This window comes from Pleurodeles waltl, chromosome 3_1 (assembly GCF_031143425.1).
Source record: "Pleurodeles waltl isolate 20211129_DDA chromosome 3_1, aPleWal1.hap1.20221129, whole genome shotgun sequence".
In the NCBI taxonomy this organism is placed as follows: Eukaryota; Metazoa; Chordata; class Amphibia; order Caudata; family Salamandridae; genus Pleurodeles; species Pleurodeles waltl.
Window position 1 is genome coordinate 1,964,334,175 of NC_090440.1, and position 21,798 is coordinate 1,964,355,972.

General features: G+C 41.5%; 1 protein-coding gene across 2 annotated transcripts in view; it reads left to right on the forward strand.

Moving 5' to 3' along the window:
- ITGAE (integrin subunit alpha E) overlaps positions 1–21,798 on the forward strand; it is an 874,109-nt gene that overhangs the window by 118,493 nt on the left and 733,818 nt on the right. For both annotated transcript variants that reach the window (XM_069226334.1, XM_069226335.1), the window contains exons 2-3: positions 10,684–10,798; positions 11,984–12,102. In XM_069226334.1, coding sequence (XP_069082435.1) covers positions 10,684–10,798; positions 11,984–12,102 — 234 coding nt within the window. The remainder of the gene's footprint in view (positions 1–10,683; positions 10,799–11,983; positions 12,103–21,798) is intronic.

Consider the following 21,798-nt stretch of genomic DNA (forward strand, 5'->3'; position numbering starts at 1 on the left):
CTTTACTTTCTGGCTTCTAAATCGCGGATCCGATCCAGCGTCCCCTGGAATTATGGACTTTGTCGTCAAATGTGGATTTTTCACAGGAAGCTAAAAATGTGTTTAACAGTGGGTTTTCCAGTTCAGACTATTCTGCTTTGAAACGTCCCAGTAGTCCTTAGGACACTCTGTGGAGTAGTCATGTGCTCTACAAATCCTCTCATTCATTCATTTATTCAAAACCTCTCATTCATTCAACTATTGCTGCACCACACAGAATGCAAGCCCTTCATAGAGCACCTGCACTTTAAACAGCAAATTTCAAACTTCACCCGGAACAGAACCTTGGTATACCAAACACTCCATCCACAAACAAACTTCTCCAACAACATAGTAGACCCCCTAATTGTTTACTCCAAAGCATATAGCCTCCTAGAGGACCTCAGTGTTCACCCGGAGGACCAGACCAACCCCAGCTCAGCCACACTACTTGAAAGCCTAGGAAACCACAGACTGACACAACATGTCAAAGGACCCAACCACACCCCAGACATACCTTCAACCCTGACTTCACCTCTTTCACAATTCTTATAGTTACTACAGCCAAACTTGTCTCCTGGACTGACCAGGCCATCATCCACTTCCAAATCAACATACCTCACCACAAAATAGCTGCCTCTACTAGTCTGGCCAGTCGCAGCTATAGCTTTAACCACATCACGGAATCGTATTGTCCCACACCCTATCCCAGAACTGGCCCAACACCATGGAAAACCTAACCAGCAACATCAACCAATTCAACAAATGGGCCACAGAACATGCTGATGCCCTTTCACCCAGCAAACAGGACAACCTTGAAACAGGCCAACTGGTATGTAGAGGAACTTTGTGCAACCAGGCAGTACTGCAAACGGAAATGGGCAGTCAACAGACCCCTCTCACATAAACTACAAATCCTTGTGCAGACATTCCATATGTGTATCAACTGTAAGTATGTGCAGTGAATATGTGACACATCTATTGTAGTAGGACTCTGTGTTGTGAGAGTTTGAGTACTAGGATCAGCAGGATCAATGAAAGTTTTTTGACTACATTTATGTGACTGGAAGGTGGAGCCCATACATGAAATGGGTGAGAATGGAGACTGAGCTTTCCTTTGAAATTCAGTGACATCCTTGTTAACAAAGGGCTGCCGATTAGTACTTCCTGAGGAACCACTGCCATTTGGGAGATGGCAAGGATGAGACGTGATACTACAGGGGAATCCTCAGACATTTTCAAATAGGAATGTCAACCGCTGCGCTCCCATGACATCTAAACTGGTTTTGAAATCTTATAAGAGTGGATCCACATCTCTTGTCTCGAAAATATGCATTAAAGTGGAAATCAAAGCACACCACTTCATTAGAGTTCCAAGTTCTTCATGACTTAGGAAAGGAGTGCTCCATGGAGTGCTTAAATTGCAGCTGTAAGGCCAGAACTGGTGTTTGCATGACAGCCATTCACCCAGAGGTAAGGCGAGGGAACATCATCTAAAGTACGCAACTTTGGCTGGAAATGCTGAATGAGGATCTGCCTGAGAGCACATAGCCTGCCTGCCTGCCTACATAGAGAGGGAAGGAGTGTGTTTGGCCCTGGTGTGGGAAATAACCAGCGAGGAAGAGAATGCAAGGTAACAAAGCCAGGAGTGATTCTGTGTGGGATAGGACTCTATGGTCTCTCAACAGATCAAGTCATAAACTGCATCAAGACCTTTGCAAAAAATAGCATTTTGTGTGAAAAGCAGTAATCTATGACTGATCCTGCCACTACCAGTGTTAGTATCAAACTGGCCAGTCAGTGCCGAGGTAGGTGCCCTGATCATCCCAGAGGCCACAGATAACAAAGTCATCCATGAGGTCGAGATAAGCCCGGAGGCGACACCTGCCTAACAGCATTCCATCTGCACCCAGCCTATGGAAGCCGCAACTGCCAAAGGCAAGAGTTGTCATGGGAGCTGCCATGCTGAAATCATCAGGCCATCAAGTTCCAAACAAAGCCATAGCTGTGGACCCAACAGCTCAAAAGGATGATTATGACCACTGTAGACATCCATCTTGCACCCGCCAGGACTGACACACCAAGACACTGGTAATCAAAACGCTTTAGAACTATAAGAGAACACAAGACTAAGTGGCAGACTGTATTATGCAAAATAAATTAGGGCCAGATTTATCAAAATCCCATTTTGCATTCCCGAATTTTAAGAAATCGCCATTTAGGGAATGCAAAATGGTATCTAACAAAATAGCAACTCCCTAATAGCTATTCCTACAGAATCACAATTGCTATTAGGGAATTGCTATTTGGCATTGCGAGTCCATTAGTTCCTATGGGCCTGAAGGCATTAACTAAAATCCTATTAGGAAATCGCAAAATTGGGAAATGCAAAATAAAGAGTGCTGAGGGCCTAAGGCCCCCTTTGACGCTTGATTGCAATTCCCTATTTGGAGTCACAATTTTGGGGAATCACAAAAATGTGCAATTCCCTAAAATGGGACTGCCAATGCCTTTCAAACATTTAGAAAGGCACTTTTGCATTCCCAGACAGTGGAATGTTGGAATTCGCACTGTTTGTGAATGCAAAAATGTTTGATACATGTGGCCCCTAGGCTTTTTATGGGGTAAAGGTGAACTGAAGTGTTGGGCAAATCTACAACTTTGGTGATTGAGTGCACCTGTTCCTAACCACTACCTTATTGCAAATTATACACATAGGGCTACAAATTCTGGGGAACAAATATTAGTGTGGTGGGTATACGAAATGGTACAGCTCTTCAAGTTTGTGAATATGATTACAACCCTGTTTCCCTTTCCCATAATTGTCCTGTGCAGTGTTTTGTTATGCCGTGGGATTAGAGTGTTTTCTTTCATTCAAAGAGTAAACATTAGGCTGGGTTTAGCATTTTGGATTCTGAGCTCTATTCCCCGACACTACCTCTCTAAGAAACATTTTACTTATCATTCTCACTACTATGAGAGTCAAATGCCGAAGGGCTGTACTTGGTCAAGGTTGCAGACCTATAGAAGAATGGATCCCGGGATTCCATGGTCAAACAGCCTTAACCACACAGTAGCCCCTGTCTGCTCTAGGGCTCCAAACCAAGGTCGGACAGCCTCTTTTGTTTAGTTATATTTATTGGAGATGACCTGCCAGATCTGGTGGCTGCAGACATCTGTTGAAGGCCAGGCAGTCACCACATTAACAAGAGAAATGCCTTTGTACCTGGAAAATATAAAAGATGTGCAAACCTACAAGATTCATTCTTCTGCAGTAAAAACCTCAGTGCTCTAATCAGTCAATCCCATGTTTTGGTCTCCAGAGATATGGAAGCTTGGTCTGTTTCGGGCAGTGTGTTTTAATGGCTGGGCAGGTAACCAGTGGAAGCTGGTTTTCTTTGAGAAGGTGTTCAGATCCCTTAAAGATCTCCTTACCTTTGTACAGGCAAATTGTATTTCCAGTTAACTGGAAGCACTAGTAACCTAAGTATAATAGAACCAGCAGAGGACTACTGTTGTACTTTAATTTATAAATGGGACAAGAGCACAGAAGGAAGCATTTGTGGAATGGACTTGATAGAAGCTTCTTTAAAATGTATTTGTGTAAGTGGACTTGGCCTCTGGAGACCTGTCTTGAAGACTTCTTAATGATCTTGTACAGGCAAATCTGCATTTATTAAAATTTTAATATAAAACCTTGATTTTAAACCTGACCATAACTCAAAATCTAGGTCAGAATACATTTTTTGAGTGAAGGCAACTGGACGAACCTCATACTGTTAAAAGTCTTCAGTCACCAAAGGCTGCCGCAAGACACATGGATCTCCAAGGGTCCACTTGGACACAACCTCATGTCTTGCCAATCCACATTTCTTGGTTCTACTATAGAATTACTGACAAAAAAGAGCCACTAACTTCAGCCTGATGGGTTTAGGCCTAATTGTTATTGTCTGGTTCTCTCAGCTATTTGGCTTGGATGTTTTGTTTTGGTCTAATGCTGGGGATACCCAGCCTCTTCTAACTCAAATCAGACACAGAGTCTAGGTTGGTCACTCTTGACATTTTCTACTGCTATGACTAAATATGAAGGTAGAATTCTTTACTGAGATAAACCCTCAAAGAGTATATACAACTTGCTTGCCTGCCCTTTTCTCTCACACCATAATCTTGATGTTTTTCATTGTCTAGTATCTCCTTAACGTTTAATATTTATTTAACTATTACCTTATAACTATTTCATGTGTTTACATGTCAAATATATTTTGCCTTTTTATGTAAATTATTTAAAATCAATTTCAATTCAGATAAATTTGTAGCTTTATCATCTTGTTCCTTATTAGTAAATGTAACTTTAACCCTTTACTTTGTTTACTTTCTTAATACATTTATGTAATGCATTTAAATTGTTTTCAAATTCAGTTTTTGCCCCAGTCTCTAACAAAGTGAGGTTAAAAAATTTCACATTTTATTTCAATTAATGAACATATTTAATTAATATATCTTTAATTTATTTATTATATTTTATTTTAATTAATTAAAGCACCCCCAACTTGACTCTAATGAGGACGCCCAATGTAACCCTAACCAATTTTAAATCACCTTAACTTTTTTATTAAGTTTATTCTAGTAATTTGACTTTATTTGTGATATGGTATCCTGAACATGACACAATGAAAACACAATTAGCAATCAGAGTGGAGAACTGTCACTCATTCAAATCTAAATTTGCAATAACTGTAATTAACTAATATAATTTATTTGCAGTATGGTACATAAATTCAATAATAATAAAAAGCAAAAAAGATCCCCTGAGCATTTATTTTAACTATTCTTATATTTGAACTTCACTTATATTTATTATGGCAGCTGATCCCGATAAGAATACATTTTACAAAAATCCTTACCTATAACAAAATGTGAAATTATATCTTTGTCAATGATATACTGGTGTTAAGACTTTTCAGATGTGCAAGCTTTTGGTGACAGATATTGAGTAAAAATGTGTAATTTTGATTATGCATAGGACCGTATACAAGGAATTAATGATTTTCTACTTGCAACAAAGAGATGCAGTTTGATCGAATTGGATGTAGTCTCTGAAGTTCTGTTCGTCTTGCTTGTGCTCACTACCCCTCCCAATCAGCAGCCTTCTGCCTGTCTGCTTTCCCCACAGTTCCTGAAAATGGCCATGACATAAACAGATTCAATAATAGAGAGAACAGAAAGTGTGTATTGTGAATAAAACATTCCACTGTGTAACTAAAATATCATTTTGAAGGATATCCGCTGGACATTCTGATCTGAGTGTGCAAAAGAATATAACTATTGTTCAATGAATGTTTGATATTGGACGATGTACCTTACCTTAAGAAATGGGTTAGTGTTAAGAATCCTATTTTATTTATTGTGATATGCCAATGTGATCTAACCATGATAATGCTATTTTGAATTTGCAGTCTTATTAATTAATCTCTTTAGTTCATCTGTTTGCCATTGGCTAACACTGGGGAGGCCCATAAGGGCCCCTCTGTTGCCAAGCACTAGAGAAGTTCCTTTATTATTTTTTAAACTCAGGCTGCTTGGGAACAGTTTCCAGAGCAATCTGAGTCTTTTTGTTTTGGTGTAATGATGATCAGAGCGCAGGGCATGAGCATGACATGCCAACGTCATTACTCTAATGTGAAAGTAAAATGAGCTGATGGGCTCATTTTACTTTCACTGCATCAGTGGTTGGGGTGCATATCTCAGCCCCCTGAGTACTGATTGGGGTGGGAGAGGTATCCTTAGAAAGGGGAGAATCTACACTTTCCAATAATACCCCCCCCCCAGTGGATATCTGCTTGGGGATCGATATAGGAGCACAATACCCAAACAGGGATCCACCCACTAGACACCCGGTATTTTGGGAAGCAGCCCCTTGAGCAAGGGCTTGTGTTCCACCTACCCCATACCTGATCAGTCCTTTTTCCTCCCCTGGGGGCTGATGGGGGTAATCATCCCCAATGTGCTGCCCCCAGGGGGACAGAAAGCCCACTAGACAGTAGGGTTGATATATAAATTAATTATAGGGGATGTGGGCTATCCATTATGGGCATGGCTATGCATGTACCTAGAAAAACGATTGTAACAGTCTTTTTGGCCCACCCAGAGTTCAGATGGGGTGATTACCCCCAATTTGCCCCCTAGGGGGTCAGAAAGCCCACTAGACACCAGAGATTTCTTTTTTTCATATAGGGGTGGGGGCTGCCCACCATGGACGTGGCCATTCTCCAGCCCCAGGAGGAAGCCAGATGTATTTCTGTGGATTGAGGAAATTCCCCCACTTCCCCCACACTCTGGGGGGCAAAGGCCCACTAGACACACAGACTACATTTATGCAGTTTTTTGGGGAGGGAGCAGCCCCCTGGGTATGGGCCCATGCTCCCCCCCACCTCATGGCCCCATAGAATTTCTGCCCCCAGGGGGTGCATAGGGGTATTCACCCCCAAGCTGACCCTCCCCGGGGGGCTGGGGCAGAAAGCCTATTAAGCACCAGCCATTTAAAAAAAAGATCGATAAAAAACAAAAGGAGTGTGCAGGCTACCCTTACATCGAGCCGTACACCCTCCCCACAAGGGCAATAGTGTCTCTCTGCCCCCCTAGTAGACAGGTATGAGGTTTGTCCCAATTGGGGAGATTGCCCCAAATATGCCCCTGGGGGTAGAAAGTCCACCTAACTCCAGGGATCTTTTCTTTGTGGCAAAAGAAAGTGGTGCAAGTGTTGAATTCTGGTATTGGCCACACTCCTACCCCCAAATAAGGAAAAAAACGTGTCTTTTTGGATCCACAAGATATTCTCTAATTTGCCACTGGGGGACAGAAAGCCTACAGTATGGATGGAATAGATTTTTTTAAATTAAAATAATGGGGTGGGTCTGGCCCATCCTAATGCCCTCACCACTACTACCCCTAAAGCCTCAACAGTCCTTCCACTCCCCTGCAGATTAAGAAATCCCATCCCAGTGGCAAACAAGAGGACATTTGATTCCTTTGGGTGTTGTTTTTACATATTTGCCAGGAGATTGTGGCTAACTCTCAATAGAATTCCACTTACAGTGATGAAGGGCTGCATTTGTTGGGCTTGTGTAGACTGCAACATGAGAATACCTACCGGACCAAGACAGTTCTGAGAACTAAACACCAAGGGGAGACCAGAGAGGTGTGCTTTGTGTGGATACCACTGCATTTTCTTACCTACAATGCACTACAAACTAAGAACTTTGCCTAAAAACACACACTTTCAGCACTTGTCTGTGAGAAAACGTCTGAAATCTGTGGGGAGCCACAAATTACCTACCACTCCAAGAAACCTTGACACAAAAGGCCCTAAAGAGCTAGGTTGCAATATCAGCAATATGGGTAGCTGCAAGATTTGGAGCTGTGCTTGGCTGCCACCCATGGAAACCTACAAACCACAGACATTTTTGAAAAGCAGACAACTATGGGATTCCAGGGTGGGCCTTGCATCGATTTCATGAGGTTTTGTTACCCACAAACTTCAAACTATGCCTGAAATCACAGATTTTCCTCATATTTCTGTGATGGAAACTTACAGAATTTGCAGGATGCTGGGTGATAAAAACCCTACCACCAAGCATTACCTCACATGTGGTGATAGAAACACTGCTCCATTTGTGTGGCTGGGACTAGTGCCCACAGCAGGAACATATCAAACCATGGTCAATGGCAGCCCTTAATAGCGAACTCCTCTACACCTCAGTTTCATACAGCCTATGTAAGCAACCAGCTTTTTAGCTTTTTCTGACAAAAGATGAGTGTATGAGTAGAAGTGCTATCCCGAGGACAAAGATTTTAGTATTTAGCGGCCAAATATCACAAATGTGATAAGTTGATGTGCTTCCACCACCAAGTTATGTCCAATGGAGTGAACTCACAGAACTACCATTTGGGAGTGCCTGGGTCCTGGTGAAGTCACTAGAAGACAGTTAGAAATATTTTCCATTATTTTTCACCATTTTTGGTGTCCTTTTTTTAACGAAGCAGTCTTTAGCACTGATTTATTTAGGTGGACTATTTTGCTTAGTTTTACAATGATTTTGAGTGCTACCTTTTTCCTATTCCCATTACTTTTGACATCGATGTCTGATTTTCTTCAAAACATTTCACATTTTTATATTTGTGTAAATGTTGAACTTGCTGAAGCAGATATGTTAATTCAAATTATTAATGACTGATTATGCATTTTGAATGATAATAATAATATGTAGAGAAAATGAATGTAGAGAAATAATGTGCACGTTTAAAAATGTGCCCACGAAGAGTGGCTGTCAACTCACATGAGTTATACTAAAATGATTAAAAATGCGTAAAATATTGAAAATGCGTAATAAAAATGTAGTAATATGTCATATTGAGGTATATAACTTATGTTTTGCATTATATTGTAGAGTTAACTTAGCCAAAGTTGTGGCCTAGTTTCATCAGGCCTCGTCCAGAAGCTGAATAATCATGCAATGTAGAAGAGCTGATGTGTTGAACTGACCCTGAACCACTTGTGTTAATAAAAGTTGCTTAGCTAGAATAATCTGCAATGAACGACAGACAGGAGATGAGGAAATCAAATTTGTATCAAACCCGGTGTAAACCAGACGAGGTGTACTTTCCCAGGACTCGGACAATAGAGACACTGACTGGAGAAGAAGATGCAACATTTTTGATACCTGATGAGCCCGGTGATGAGGACATCGTACTGTGAACCAATCGACACCCTGAGAATGGCGAAATATTAGAATTCATAGATTTGTAAAATAAAAGTCATTGACTAGCGTCGTATAGGGTGATTTATTTACCAATTAGGAATTGGGGGATGGACTGGGTATCTTTAATATAATGTTGTGACAAAGGGAGAAAACTTCAGATGCTAGAGAGAGAACTGATTGTGGAGAGAACTTATTCCAAAATTGATGCGATATTGGGGATGAAGAGATTTGAGATTCTGTCATTGGGCTCATGCTCCTTCCTGAGAGCCTGATGCTTTGCTGATCGATTGATGACCTGAAGATGAAGACTGATTTTGTTGCTGATCCATACCGGGGATAGGTAGCTATGACAATGTGACTGATTGACTTTTCTGCCTTTTCTTTCTAGGTACCAACGGAGCTGTTTTATAGTTTTTCTCTTAGCTAGATGTTTTTCCAAATTCATGTTCCAAACAGTTTTTTGCATAAAGTCCCACATGCCAATACTAATCTGGGTTAGGTAGGATTCCTATTCTGAGACATTGACAAATGATTGATGGACTGAATTGCTGAACTCTGCTATTCATGTTAACGCATTCTTCTTTAGTGGCTTATGTTAAGGCATTAGACCACATGTTTTCTGATGTTCTGATTAGGTTATGTTATTGGTGGTCACTAATGAATTAATCAAGAGTGAATTGAATAAAGTTTGAATTAACCTTATGACTTAGAATTGTAACAAATAGGGAAATAAAATTGATAAAATGTATAATTGAGTTGTGGTTATGCATGAGATGTTGACATTATTCACTAATGATTAATGTTTTTGCTTATTGGTTATTGATTTGTGTATTGATTATTAATGGTCATCGATTACTACATGGCTAGGATACTCCATGCGAATCAAAAGGTTAATCGACCTATATGTGTCCCCTTGTAAGTATACTTACTAAGGACCAGGCACGCTAACAAACTACTTCAACTCCTAATAGATTGTTGCATTTGCTGGTTTGTTATACACACCGCTTGATTGTATTTTATGTGAGGGTAGCTTGTGCCTGCCTTTACCCATCTGTAGATGTCTCACCATTTGAGGCTGAGCAGCAAGGTAGAAATATCTGGTCCCTCATACTGATCCAGAATGTGTTTACCTTATAGCCAGTGGCTGACCTTGTGCGCAAAGAGATTAAAAAATTGAATCTGTGGTAAATGTTCAGAATTCAAAGACCAATACATATATGGAAGTTTGTTCACATTAGGGGGTTTAAGAAAGCAGCTATATATTTATACACATTGTAGTTTATGAAGTGTGGTGTGCAGCTCAACATATTTGTTTATTGGACACTTGCACTTAATGTTGTACACTCAGGCATGCAAATATCACCTTGAAGGATTTATTAGAAGCAGTGATTGAAGACATTAAAGGGCATCAGGTAAAAATAAGAATTCATCTGAAGAACTAGCAATCACTTCACTCCAGCTGATAATGTGGTGCCAGTCCTAGCTTTCTTTTAATGCCTGTAAGGAAGAGGCTGCAGTCACCTATCCTTCCGGCAACTCTAACCACTTCTCTCCACTGAGGACATTAATATGTTTAAGAATATAGTATTACACGACCCAGAAAAGCTGATATAGTCAGTCCAAGATTGTAGTCATATTATACAGCATTTCTCTGTTCTATGTTTTTCTCTAAAGATTAACTGCACCTTCTTCTATTGAGTTTTGTATTTAGCAAACATAATTATCTCTAATTGTTTCCTTAAAGGGAGGGCTGACACTGTTATGAATAGATCTATGCTGTTTGTGTGCAGGAGGAGCTTCAGAAACAAAGGAATCAACTTAAATCGTAAAATTAGAAATGAGTTTGAAGGTTTGTCCAATGAAATCTGAAAGTCACTCCTTGTTTCCTTACCATTTGATTTTACAGATACAGCAGTGATATGGACTTTCAACATTGATACAACGAAGACGTGGAGCTACGCAATTGAGAACTCTCTCTTCGGGCAAAAGGTTATGGAGCACAGTGACGGAACAAAAAATTGGTAAGACACATCTCATGCCTGCCTCCATCACAGGTTAGTTGACAGGTTCTGGCGAGAACGAAATATCAAGATCAAGACTATGATTATGATGATCATGAAGAGTCTGAGGAAGGTTTAGCAAAGATGATGAAATGTTAGTAAATAGTGTGTGTGCATGTCCGTGCATAGGGACAGTGCTTCGGAAGGTGTGGATGAAGGCAGTGGTATTGCTGGTGATAACCCATAAAAGAGAGGTAACGATAATGTTGTGATCAGGATAATGGTTTATGTAAAGGGCAATCTTATTAGGGCTGATAGTAAAATATGTGATGAACAGGTAGGGTTGGTGAAGGTTTGATGGAGGCTGAGGTGTAGTTTCAGGAAAAGGAAGGGTTGGAGTACTAGCAGTAGTACTGATGAAGATGCGATGACATGCAGGATGGTAGAAGAGGTCTTGTGATTGAGGTTAGAAGACGGAAGACGTGGCAGTAAAACTGTGAAGAAGGGCACGTACCTGATGAAGCTAAAAGGAAGAATGAGTTAACATGTGTGGTACTTGTAAGTGGTGAATTTACAGGTTAAATTCAAAAATTCTGTTTTTGAAATATTATATGTGGTGGCCCTAACAATAACAGCAATGCACTTCTCCTTATGAGACAACCTTCCACCCACTCACACCCCTCAAAAATGAAAAGCTATCCACCAATCTACTTCTGATCGCTGATTATTCTCCCATTTACTAGACTAGCCATTCAGATAGCTTAATGCAACTAGCCATACACTGCCTATTACGTGGATAACTAAGTATCGACCTGCCATGAAAGGACCAGCCACCTGCCTCATGACATGAAGAGCTGTACTTCCCTCATGTGATGAATGGCTATTGCCATCCCATGCCATTTAAAGTTCTTTATCTGTTATAACACAAACAGTCATTATCCTGTAGTGACATTAGCTTTCGTCTATCTTCTTTGACACTGACCACCCTCTACCTCTCACAAGATACACAGTCATCCGTCCCCAGTGGCAGAATAGCAGAAGCAGCAGTTCATGGGTATTGACGGAAACAGCGATCCGCCTGTCATAACGTGAACAGTTGTGCTTCCCTAAAATATGAGCATGAACTCTTGCAACATAAACAGGAATGTAATATTCGCGATGTGGCACAAACTAAACATAGCCATGCCTCTCTTTCTACTGCTCTAGGATTCTAGTGACCTCACCATCTCAAAGCATCGAGAATCGAATTTTTGGAGGCGTCTACAGGTGTGAAGTGATACCAAAACAGACGAATTGTAAATGTGAAAAACTGGATAGTGCTAGAGGTAGGTTGGATGGTTTAAGGATGCATTTCTGTTCTGGTCGTCACCAGGCTTGAGTCGCGAAAAATGGGTTTAGGTCTTGAAGCATCCTTTGGGTGCTACGTGAACTGTGAAAGTGTCTATGTCCTTGTGCTTCTGCTTGTCTGGGTGGGAAATCATGGAAACTATTGTCCAGGAAAATAGGGCTAGCACCTGAAGGAGGACCACTATCAAGAGGGCCGAAACGAGAAGGGCAAGGACACGTAGAAAGACTAGCAAAAGGATCAGGCAGAGTAAGACCAGGAGACAGAGGAGTGGGCTCAGGGCTAGGAGGACTAGAAGGAAGATCAGGGACCAGGAGGCATCCACAGGGATGAGGAAAAGGACCTGGGCCAGGGCCAGGAGGGGAAGGAGAACTATGAAGCACAGCAACAGTACCATGAGATGATAGTGCACGATGAGTTTGGTGTTTCATTTTCTGTCATGATTTAGGGATAATATGAAGAAGAAATCCACAGAAATATTAAAAAAGATAGCTTGCCTAAAAAAACACCTTGTCCATGTACATAAAGGACATTTTCGGCACGAATGCCAATTCAAACACTTTTTTTTACTTCAAGGACTATGATAAACACACAGCCATAAAAAACATAATATGAATATTTTTTTCCATGCTTGTATAATTCCAAGAGTAGTCAGTCTGTGTAAAATGTATAAAATGTACAAATATGTTACTATACGAAAAGAAAATACTCCTAACGCTCACATATTAGACAAAATAAGAATGCATTTCGGTATCTATAAATACTTGTACTTCGATATCTGAATAAGTAGAGGATAAAACTGACCATGTCGTGTCTGATAATTTTAGAAAGGGGTATTACTTGTAACAGCTATTGACAAGTTAGCTTTTCCATTGCATCCTGTGTGATTATTTAAAGAATCGGGCCTCTGTTTTCAAACATTCATCACTTGAAATGGAAAATGACATGTAGGGGGATGAAATTCTGCTGAGTTACATAAAAACTCTACAAGATTCCTCGCAGTTGAGCGAGTGGGCTGAAATGTGTACGTTGCCCTGGCCATGGTGATTTTTACTGTCAGGAGCTTGTTTCGTGCTGAGAAATCAGTGCAAACAGTACCACGCCGTGCATCAGAGAGTGCTTCTGCTCTGGTTGTTTATGCGGACACTCGATTTTCTACTCAAGCGTCAGCTTTCCCGATGTGAACGGTCGTGACCACCCGTGACCACCCGTGTCCACCCATGTTACAAATATCCCAGCTGGTGCCCTCCTAGTGCCCGAAAGTCGCACTAAGGGACACCATCTCTCACTTCCACTTGCCAGCTTACCATTGGCAAGCCGCGCGCAAAACTCCACAACTTGGCCACAACAGAATTTGGCCAGAACTCCACATTACATGCATAGCCCAGAGTGGCCAAAACTGTGCTAACTCCGCCATCAGAGCGGAATGTTTCGCCCACCCCTAAATACATGTTGGAATTTAAGTGAAAAAAAATATAATAAACAGTAGCACACAATACCTGCACTTATGTTTTTCTACATTTCACTAAACCTAGATTTTTTTAAAGAATGTTTTAAGCCATAAGAAAATGGCTGTCTAGGAGATCGAGCACAAAAGTTGGTTTTTTCGTCCTCCTAAAATTAATGTCCTTAAATAACCGAACATCGACATTTACTGTAAAAGATGAAGCTTCATCTCTAGGCTGCCAAATAGCACAAAGGGATAAATGCTTCAGACACAATTGTGTAATAACTAATGCTGAAAATCAGTAGTACCAGCGAGAGAGGGCACTCTCTATTTCCTCATATAGACACCAAATGAGAACTTAATTGTGATTAATATAGATACGCCAAATACTGGGGAACTCCTGAAATGTGTACTAAAAGTGTCCTTACACTAAATTGCAGAAGTGGGCGAAAGGAGAGCCTGCAAATAACAGGGCAATCATGACTCAGAGCCAAGCCAAGAGTCGGCTCTGCCTCAAGCTGAGCCTCAACAATATTTGTTATGTAAATTATGCAACAAAGATCGTATTAGAATATGATAAACTGTCGTCAACATTTAAAAAAAAAATCTTTAACACGCGAAAGAGTTTTAGCATAATACATCAGATTATTTGAGAATTATTCACTAAAAGTAATATTTTTTTAAACAAGCACTATTAAACATTGCTACCTCCCACCTGATGACAATCCAATTAATGAAATGAGCGACAAGCCAGCCCCATATGTTGCGTAGATTCCTATTATGTATGAAAAAGCATTATAGGTTTTTAAATTGAGCACAAGAGAGGTTTTTGTACAGCACACCGCCTGAACTCGTATTTGAAGGAGCTCTCTCATATGATACAGAACCAAAAGGAGGCTCAGTGAAATAAGGTATTTGCCAAAGATCACACGATTTGGTCAAGCCTAGTGGCCAGGATTGGCCTGAGAATTTCTAGTTTCACACTGTGCAACTCAGCCACTTACTAACATCAAAAGTTAATGGGTTGTCTCTAATTGTTGGCGTATGAGATTAGAGTGTGAATGACAGGCGAAATCCATTTATTTTTCAGTTTTACATAGCACAAACCTTGGCAAAGGATGTAAGAGCACTTCACAAGGGACAGTTACACGTTTTATTTATGTCCCAGGGCAATTTCCTGGTATTCACAGGATACTGAGCAGAGGCTTGGATTGGACACTGTTACACAGTATGTTCAGCAGCTGTACCTGGCGGTCTAGGAGGAGAAAGAGGAGAAGTAGGAGCAGAATGAAAGCTAGGACCAGGAAGGGAAGGGCAAGGAGAGGGAGAACTACGGCTACTTCAAGTCTAGGCCAACAGAAGCAGGGGCATAGCTTGGTCAGTAAAATTGAGGGGGTGTTAGCTTCAGATTTCCCAACAATCACTCTGGCACATAATTTTCAAATACATTATACCACAAGCAGAGAGCACAAGAGGTGTTTGAGGGGCAGCTGAAAGGGTGAGGAATAAGGATTGGTATGGGAAATAATGAGAGAAAGCACATTATTTTGTAAAATAACCTAGTCTTTTTCAGTCTTTCCAAACAATGAGAGGGAGAGGGAGTGTGTGAGTTTTGACTGTGTGTGTAAAAATTCCTGGTGAAATCTGACAGACAGCGCATCCTATCCCACTGAAGCACCTGTATCCAACTATTCATCACAAAATACATGTATTAGGGGGGTGTAACACCCCAAACAGCCCCCCTGAAGCTACGCCCCTGCACAGAAGGTGAATGAAGAGTACCAGGAATTATAAAAGGAAGATGTGGATGTAGACCTGGATGTGGGGCAGCAGGATCAGCTGCACCAGCATCACTGGAAATAGTATGACGAAATGGGCCAGGGAAACCAGGAGGGCCAAGATAAGGAAGGGCAGTAAGATCAACTCCAGGAGGACAAGGGCTCTAAAGAACATAGCCATGGGCATGAGGAACCAGAGTACCAGAATGACCAGGAAAAAGATCAGGACTTGGAGGGGGTTCAAGACCAGAAGAACTGGAACCAGTTGTACATGGAGGGCAAAAGCCAGAAAGGAGGCTCAGGAGCAGAAGCATGTGAATGAGCACAAGGAATATGAGTTGAATGACAAGTTCAGGACTATGACTCAAAGAATAACCAGGGCCAGGGAAAGAAGGACCAGGAGGAGGATGGCAAGGAGGGGAATGATGAGGAAGCAGAACAAGTGGATCAAAAGGAAGGTCTGGTACGGGGGTGGGGGTTCAAGACTACGAAGAATTGGGCCAGGTTTCAAAGGAAGACCAGGTGTATGAACAGGCAGAGAAAAGAAGGCCCAGGTTCCCAAAGAGGAACAGGAAGGGCACCAAGAGGAAAATGAAGAAGAAGATGAGGATGACCAGAGGCATTAGAAAAGGAGAAGGGCAGTATGAGTGAGGGTATGTAAGCAAGAAGAGGATGATGATGTTGACGATAATTACGCGGAGGAAAAGAGCCAGATTGGGATGAGATTGGGATGAGGAGGATGTGGAGAAGCAGAAGAATTAGGAGGAGAACCAAGAAAAACAGGAAGAGGCATACCAGGCGGGAGGAGGCAAATTTGATTCTATGTTACATGTATAAGGACATGGTCATAATGACATTCCTCTTCCAAACAATTATTTCTTAGATCAAACAGCTTTATCAACACCCGTTTTTTCAGGCCACTTAAACAGTGCTTATCAACTTCAACTAGCTTGAAATGCACTTTGTTTGTAACAAAGGGCCACATGTAGCAACATTCAGAATTAGACTCCCAAATTGCAAGTCAGAGTGACTCGCAATTTGCGAATCGCAATTCTGAATGTTGGATCGTGTCCCTGACACAATCTGCGATTCGCAGGGGGGGTCGCAAATGCCCACCACATGAATAATCATGAGGTGGGTCGCAATTTGCAACCCCCTTACGAATGGCGGCCTTCACAGGGATGGTGGCTTTCTGCGGACAGCAGACCACCATGTCTGTGACTGCTTTTTAATAAAGCAGTTTTTTTTTGTAATGCAGCCCGTTTTCCTTGAAGGAAAACGAGATGCATTACAAAAACGAAAAATGAAACGTTTTTGTTTAAATTTTTTTAGAGCAAAAATGTTTGCAGTGCCATTCACAACGGGGAAGGGGTCCCATAGGGACCCCTTCCCTTTTGCGAATGGGTTACCACCCACTTGAAAGGGGTGCAAAATGCGATTGGTTTGCGACCGCATTTGCGGTCACAAACCAATCCTACTTTGCACTGCAACTCGCAATTAGGAAGGGAACACCCCTTCCTAATTGCGACTCGCAAACCCGTTTTGCGATTTGGTAACCAGGTTACCAAATCTCAAAATGGGGTTTGTGCATTGCGATGTGCTTTTTGCACGTCACAAACAGCAAAATTCGCTGTTTGCGACATGCAAAAAGCTTGCTACATCTGGCCCAAAATATATAAACAAGAACAGCTTTACTATCCCAATTTAGCTTTTTCCTTATTTCCTTTGAGGCCCAAAGATGTCAGATATGAACAGGTAGCCACGCTGTGACTATTTCCGGGCGCTCACTCGCAGTGCTTTTTGTTTGCTTTAAAAAAAAAAGCTCCCTGGCTAGTCATCAGCAACACATTTACGACTGGTGGACATTGGTTGGATGCTATAGTCTTAACGGAAACTTTGTCACATGAGGCCTCTCTGCCAGGTGTTATAGCCACTCTACCACATAACTACTACATCCACAGATGAGATTGAAAAGATAAGATATGAGGTAGCATAGCTGTTGTCTATAAAGGCATTTTTCAGTGCAAGATTGAGGAGCTATCCTCTCTCGCTTGCAAATCCCTGCTTTTCTCACTCAGCCTTACGCCCAAACTCACAATCTCTCGTGTTTTAATCTATTGGCCTCCCGGCTATGCTGGGAATTGGTGCTGTAAGATCCCTGATGCAATCTCCTTTTTTATACTTAAAATCTCCAATTTCACCTGACTCAGGGATCTTAATATGCACTTAGACGATGCTACTTGCATACTCAGCCAAACACTTACAGAGGACCTAGACACTTTGAACCTTAAGCTAATAAATTACAACCTCATTCACAAAGCAGGTCATTTGTTAGAGCCCATTTAAAAAATAAAATTACAGGTCTCACAATGGACGTGTCCGTTCCATTACTCTGGTTTGACCATTTTGCAGTACCCTTCACCTTACCTGTTCACTCGTCACTTACTCTGGCGGCATCTAGGTCCAAGGTCAGGGTGAGAAGCTGGGACAAATTTGACACCTCAGCTTCCAATAAATGTCCGCTGAGAACCCTACCTCAGCTTAGACAAAAGGATGACTTAGATCAGCCTATGATCGACAACTGGCTCAGAGAATCTCGGGATCTAACGCTACCAACCAAATTGGAATACTCCTCCAGCCAACACGCCCCAGCCTCTTGGTTTATTGAGTCTCTTCAGGCTGAAAAGAAACACTGCAAGTGGCTAGAAAGGGTCTGGAGGAAGCTATATGATGTTAAATTAAAAGCCAAATACAAAACAGCCTGGAGTCAGTACCATGCACACTGTAGAATTGCACAAGCTCGGTTCTACTAAGAAAAAAATGGTTCTAGTACAAAACTGCCCCAAAACACTTTTCAAAGTGGTTCAAGATCCATCAGATCCTAGTAACACTGCTCCTTCTAACTCATTGTCACAAGCTCAATGCAAGGAGCTTACTGACTGTGAAGAAAGTGACAGACATCCAGGTCTCCCTGCCTACAACTAGGAATGATAATAACACACTAGGGAGTATTAGCTCAAGTTCCAACCCTACTTCTCCCTCTACCAAGGAAGAAAATCAAATCCTTTGGCAAAAGGCTCCATGCCTGATAAAGTATAGTCCTTTCTCCCCTTAGACTATCCTCATCTCCTTGATATATTACAGTCAATCAAATTGGTCTCGCCTCGAGACCCTCTTCTACTGGCCAAGCTAAAATTACTGAGCCCATATCATAATCAATTGGTGGTGGAACTTTTAAACGCTTCCTTACATGAGGGACATTTGCCTAAAGCCTGGATGCATGCCATGGTTCTCCCCTCACTAAATAAACCCCATTTGGATCTGGACAATTGGTACAACTTTAGGCCCATTTCTCATCTATCTTCTCCAAGGTCTTGAAAAAACATGGTAATGCCCAGCTTACCTCATTTGTTGAGACTCAGGATGCTTTCCATCCATCCCCGTCAGGTGAGATGGGTACTGTACAGAATCTGCCCTCCTGTGAGAGACAGAACACCTAAGGGAGCTCTTGGATAGGGGCAGTACAGCCGCACTGATTCTACTAGATCTCAGTGTGGCCTTCAATACTGTGACTGGTCCAGTTAGACCTCCAATGCATGGCGCTTGCATGGCTATCCTCTTTTTTGATGGATCACCCTTTTCAGGTTTTCTCCTCAAATCTAACATCTGACCCACTCATCTCGGGAGTTCTGCAACTATCCCCCTTTAGCTCTATGCTTTTTTAACATCTACGTTCGCCCTTTGGCGGACCTGGTGGAAAGCTGCGGACGTACCCTGTTTTCATACGTGGACGACACCCAGATCATTTTTTCCCTGTCATTCATGACGGGAAGCTAACTCAAAGGATCTCAGTCCTTGCATCGGTCTTGTCTCCATCTGGATGAATATAAACTCCCTGAAATTAAAAGGTGACAAGACCGAGGCCATGATCCTTAGTAAGAATCCCCAGCTCCAGGGGTCTCAACACTGGCCTGCTATACTGGGAGTGCTTCCCACATCCACCGATAAAGTGAAGAACCTTGGTCTCTGGCTCGACTCTGCTCTCTCTGTGAAGCCACAAACAGACAAAGTAGCCTCCACTTGTTTTGCCATGATGAATTGGCTTAAAAATATTCTATGGATACTCCCTTTCTTCGCCCAAAGTACAGTTATCTAAGCAATGATAATATTCTGATTTTCGTGCTCAGGACCCATGTACATGCAAAGGTTGATGGTTCCTTACCTCCCCTCTTGCTCCTTGTATTCAACTAACCGGCTTCTCTTTACAGTCTGAAGAATCAATCGCACCCACATAGGTGGATGCTCTTTCTCTTTTCTGTGTCCCATGTTGTGGAACGTGCCTCCTGAGTACTTGAGACAATGTAAATGAAAAAAAATGTAAATTAGCACTTGTATAGCGCACTACTCACCCGTTAGGGTCTCAAGGCGCTGTACTCATACCGCTATGGAACCCCTCCTGGCTTTTCCCTGTGAGGCGCCCACTCCTGAGCACCCCCAGGCATCCAAGTGCTGTTGATGCCCTTGTGGAGATTAAGCAAGCTATTGCCCAGAGTTGCAGAGTGGGACCCATGAATTAGATTAGGCACCGAGGCGAGAATTATCTGGTCAAGGGAAATTGAGCCCAAGACCTGCCGAAGCGGGACTTGAACCAGATCTCTGCTTCAGGGTCTGCCGCTCTAACCATTGAGCCACACTTCTCCACGTTATGTACATCTCTATATACTTTTCGTAAGTAATTGAAGACCTGGTTGTTCTAGTTCTCCTCTTCAATTTCTATACCTGTCCTCTAAAAGCACTGGGAAAACTCTGAAGGTAGCCATGCGCTATATAAGATCAATTAATGATAATACAGTCCAAACAGAAAGCTTGTTGGCATCATGTAAGTGGGCTAGCTTCTTCTCTGAAAGTTGGAGTTTGATTACTTTCATACTTGCCAACATATGTAAGATGTCTGAAATGCCTCTGAATTGATAGAGTCAACAATAGTCTGATGTCCTCCTATTAAATAGAGAGGTCTATAGAATGTGCATGACCCTGAGATACTTTGGAAGACATACATAAATGTCCTATCAAGCAATTATCTGTGTGTGGATGATTTAAGGCATGTCATTAACCATTCATTACATGCACTGGTAAACACTGTTCAACTGAAAAATACAAGCAAGATATTATTGTAGCTGCTGAAAAACTCACTAGATTGTGACCTTTAAAGTTGATTTCATGAGATCACACTTTACCATCTACAAGTGACAAACAGTCTGGCAGCCATCTCAATGTCTCAAGCTCCTATCAAAAAAGGATTGCTTTACATATACAATGTACCAAGAACATAAAACAATGAATGTCTGATGATTGAGTGTACTCATACATTGCAATGTCAGAACACCATAGGAAGTGAAATAATACATCAAAAAGCCAATAGCATGAGCTTAGAGATACTCTTTTAGGGCAGGACTAGGCTCACTCTGCAAATGCAATGAATTGATAGCAATAGGCATGCACAAGCTAGGTCTAAAAACAACACATTTTCCTTAACAATGACTATTTAACAGTAACACGTGCAGGGTCAAGGAAAATAAACTTAACAAAGTAGTTGCTAAATATCAATCTTGTGCCTACATTGCAAACAAACAAAATGAGCCAGAAACAGTAAAGCACAACCTAAGTAAGATTGTACTTTTGAACTGTGCACCTGCATTGCGCAATAAACAATGTTGGCTCTCAGAGATGAAGTTTTTTACCAAACAAATATAGAACAGGTATTTGAGCACAAGAAAAATTTACATTAAGCACTGAATACATAAAAAGTTATTATTTCTTATGTTTGCATCTATGTTTTGTACCCACCGATCACTGCAGAATATGTTTTTACACTGGTCACTCATGCTGGTGCTATGAGTTGGTGAAGTGGGATCAATAGGGAACTCCAATAGTTAAAGATGTATTTTGACCGGAAGCATGACGTCTCTGCACCACACTGGGCGCACAAGGTGGGACCTTAGAAGTGATAAGAAATTGATCAGAAGCTGAAATTCAATCGACAGGTTATCAACATTTTACGTATCATTCAATTTCGTAGGAGTCAATGATTTTCAATACAATTACAGAAAAAAGCATTAGCGAGTATCCATATTCTCAGCTAAACAGAGTGGACAAAGGCATCAATAGAACCCATAAAGAGCTCTAGCTTCATGAGGTGATAGCAAAAAAAAAGCTGTGACAAAACTTCCCATAAAGAAAGGTTCAAGAAAATAAGTCAAGTCTCAAAACAGCAAAAATTTAAAAGTAGAATCAAAGTATCTCCTAGAATGTGTCTATGAAGTATCAGCAAAGAGTCTGAGTCAGAATATATCTGAGTCAAAGTGCTCTCAAGAAAGTCTGAGAAAGGGACTCTCAAATGGTCTAGGAAAAAGCCTCATATCACTAGTCTAGAAAAAACACATTTACATTA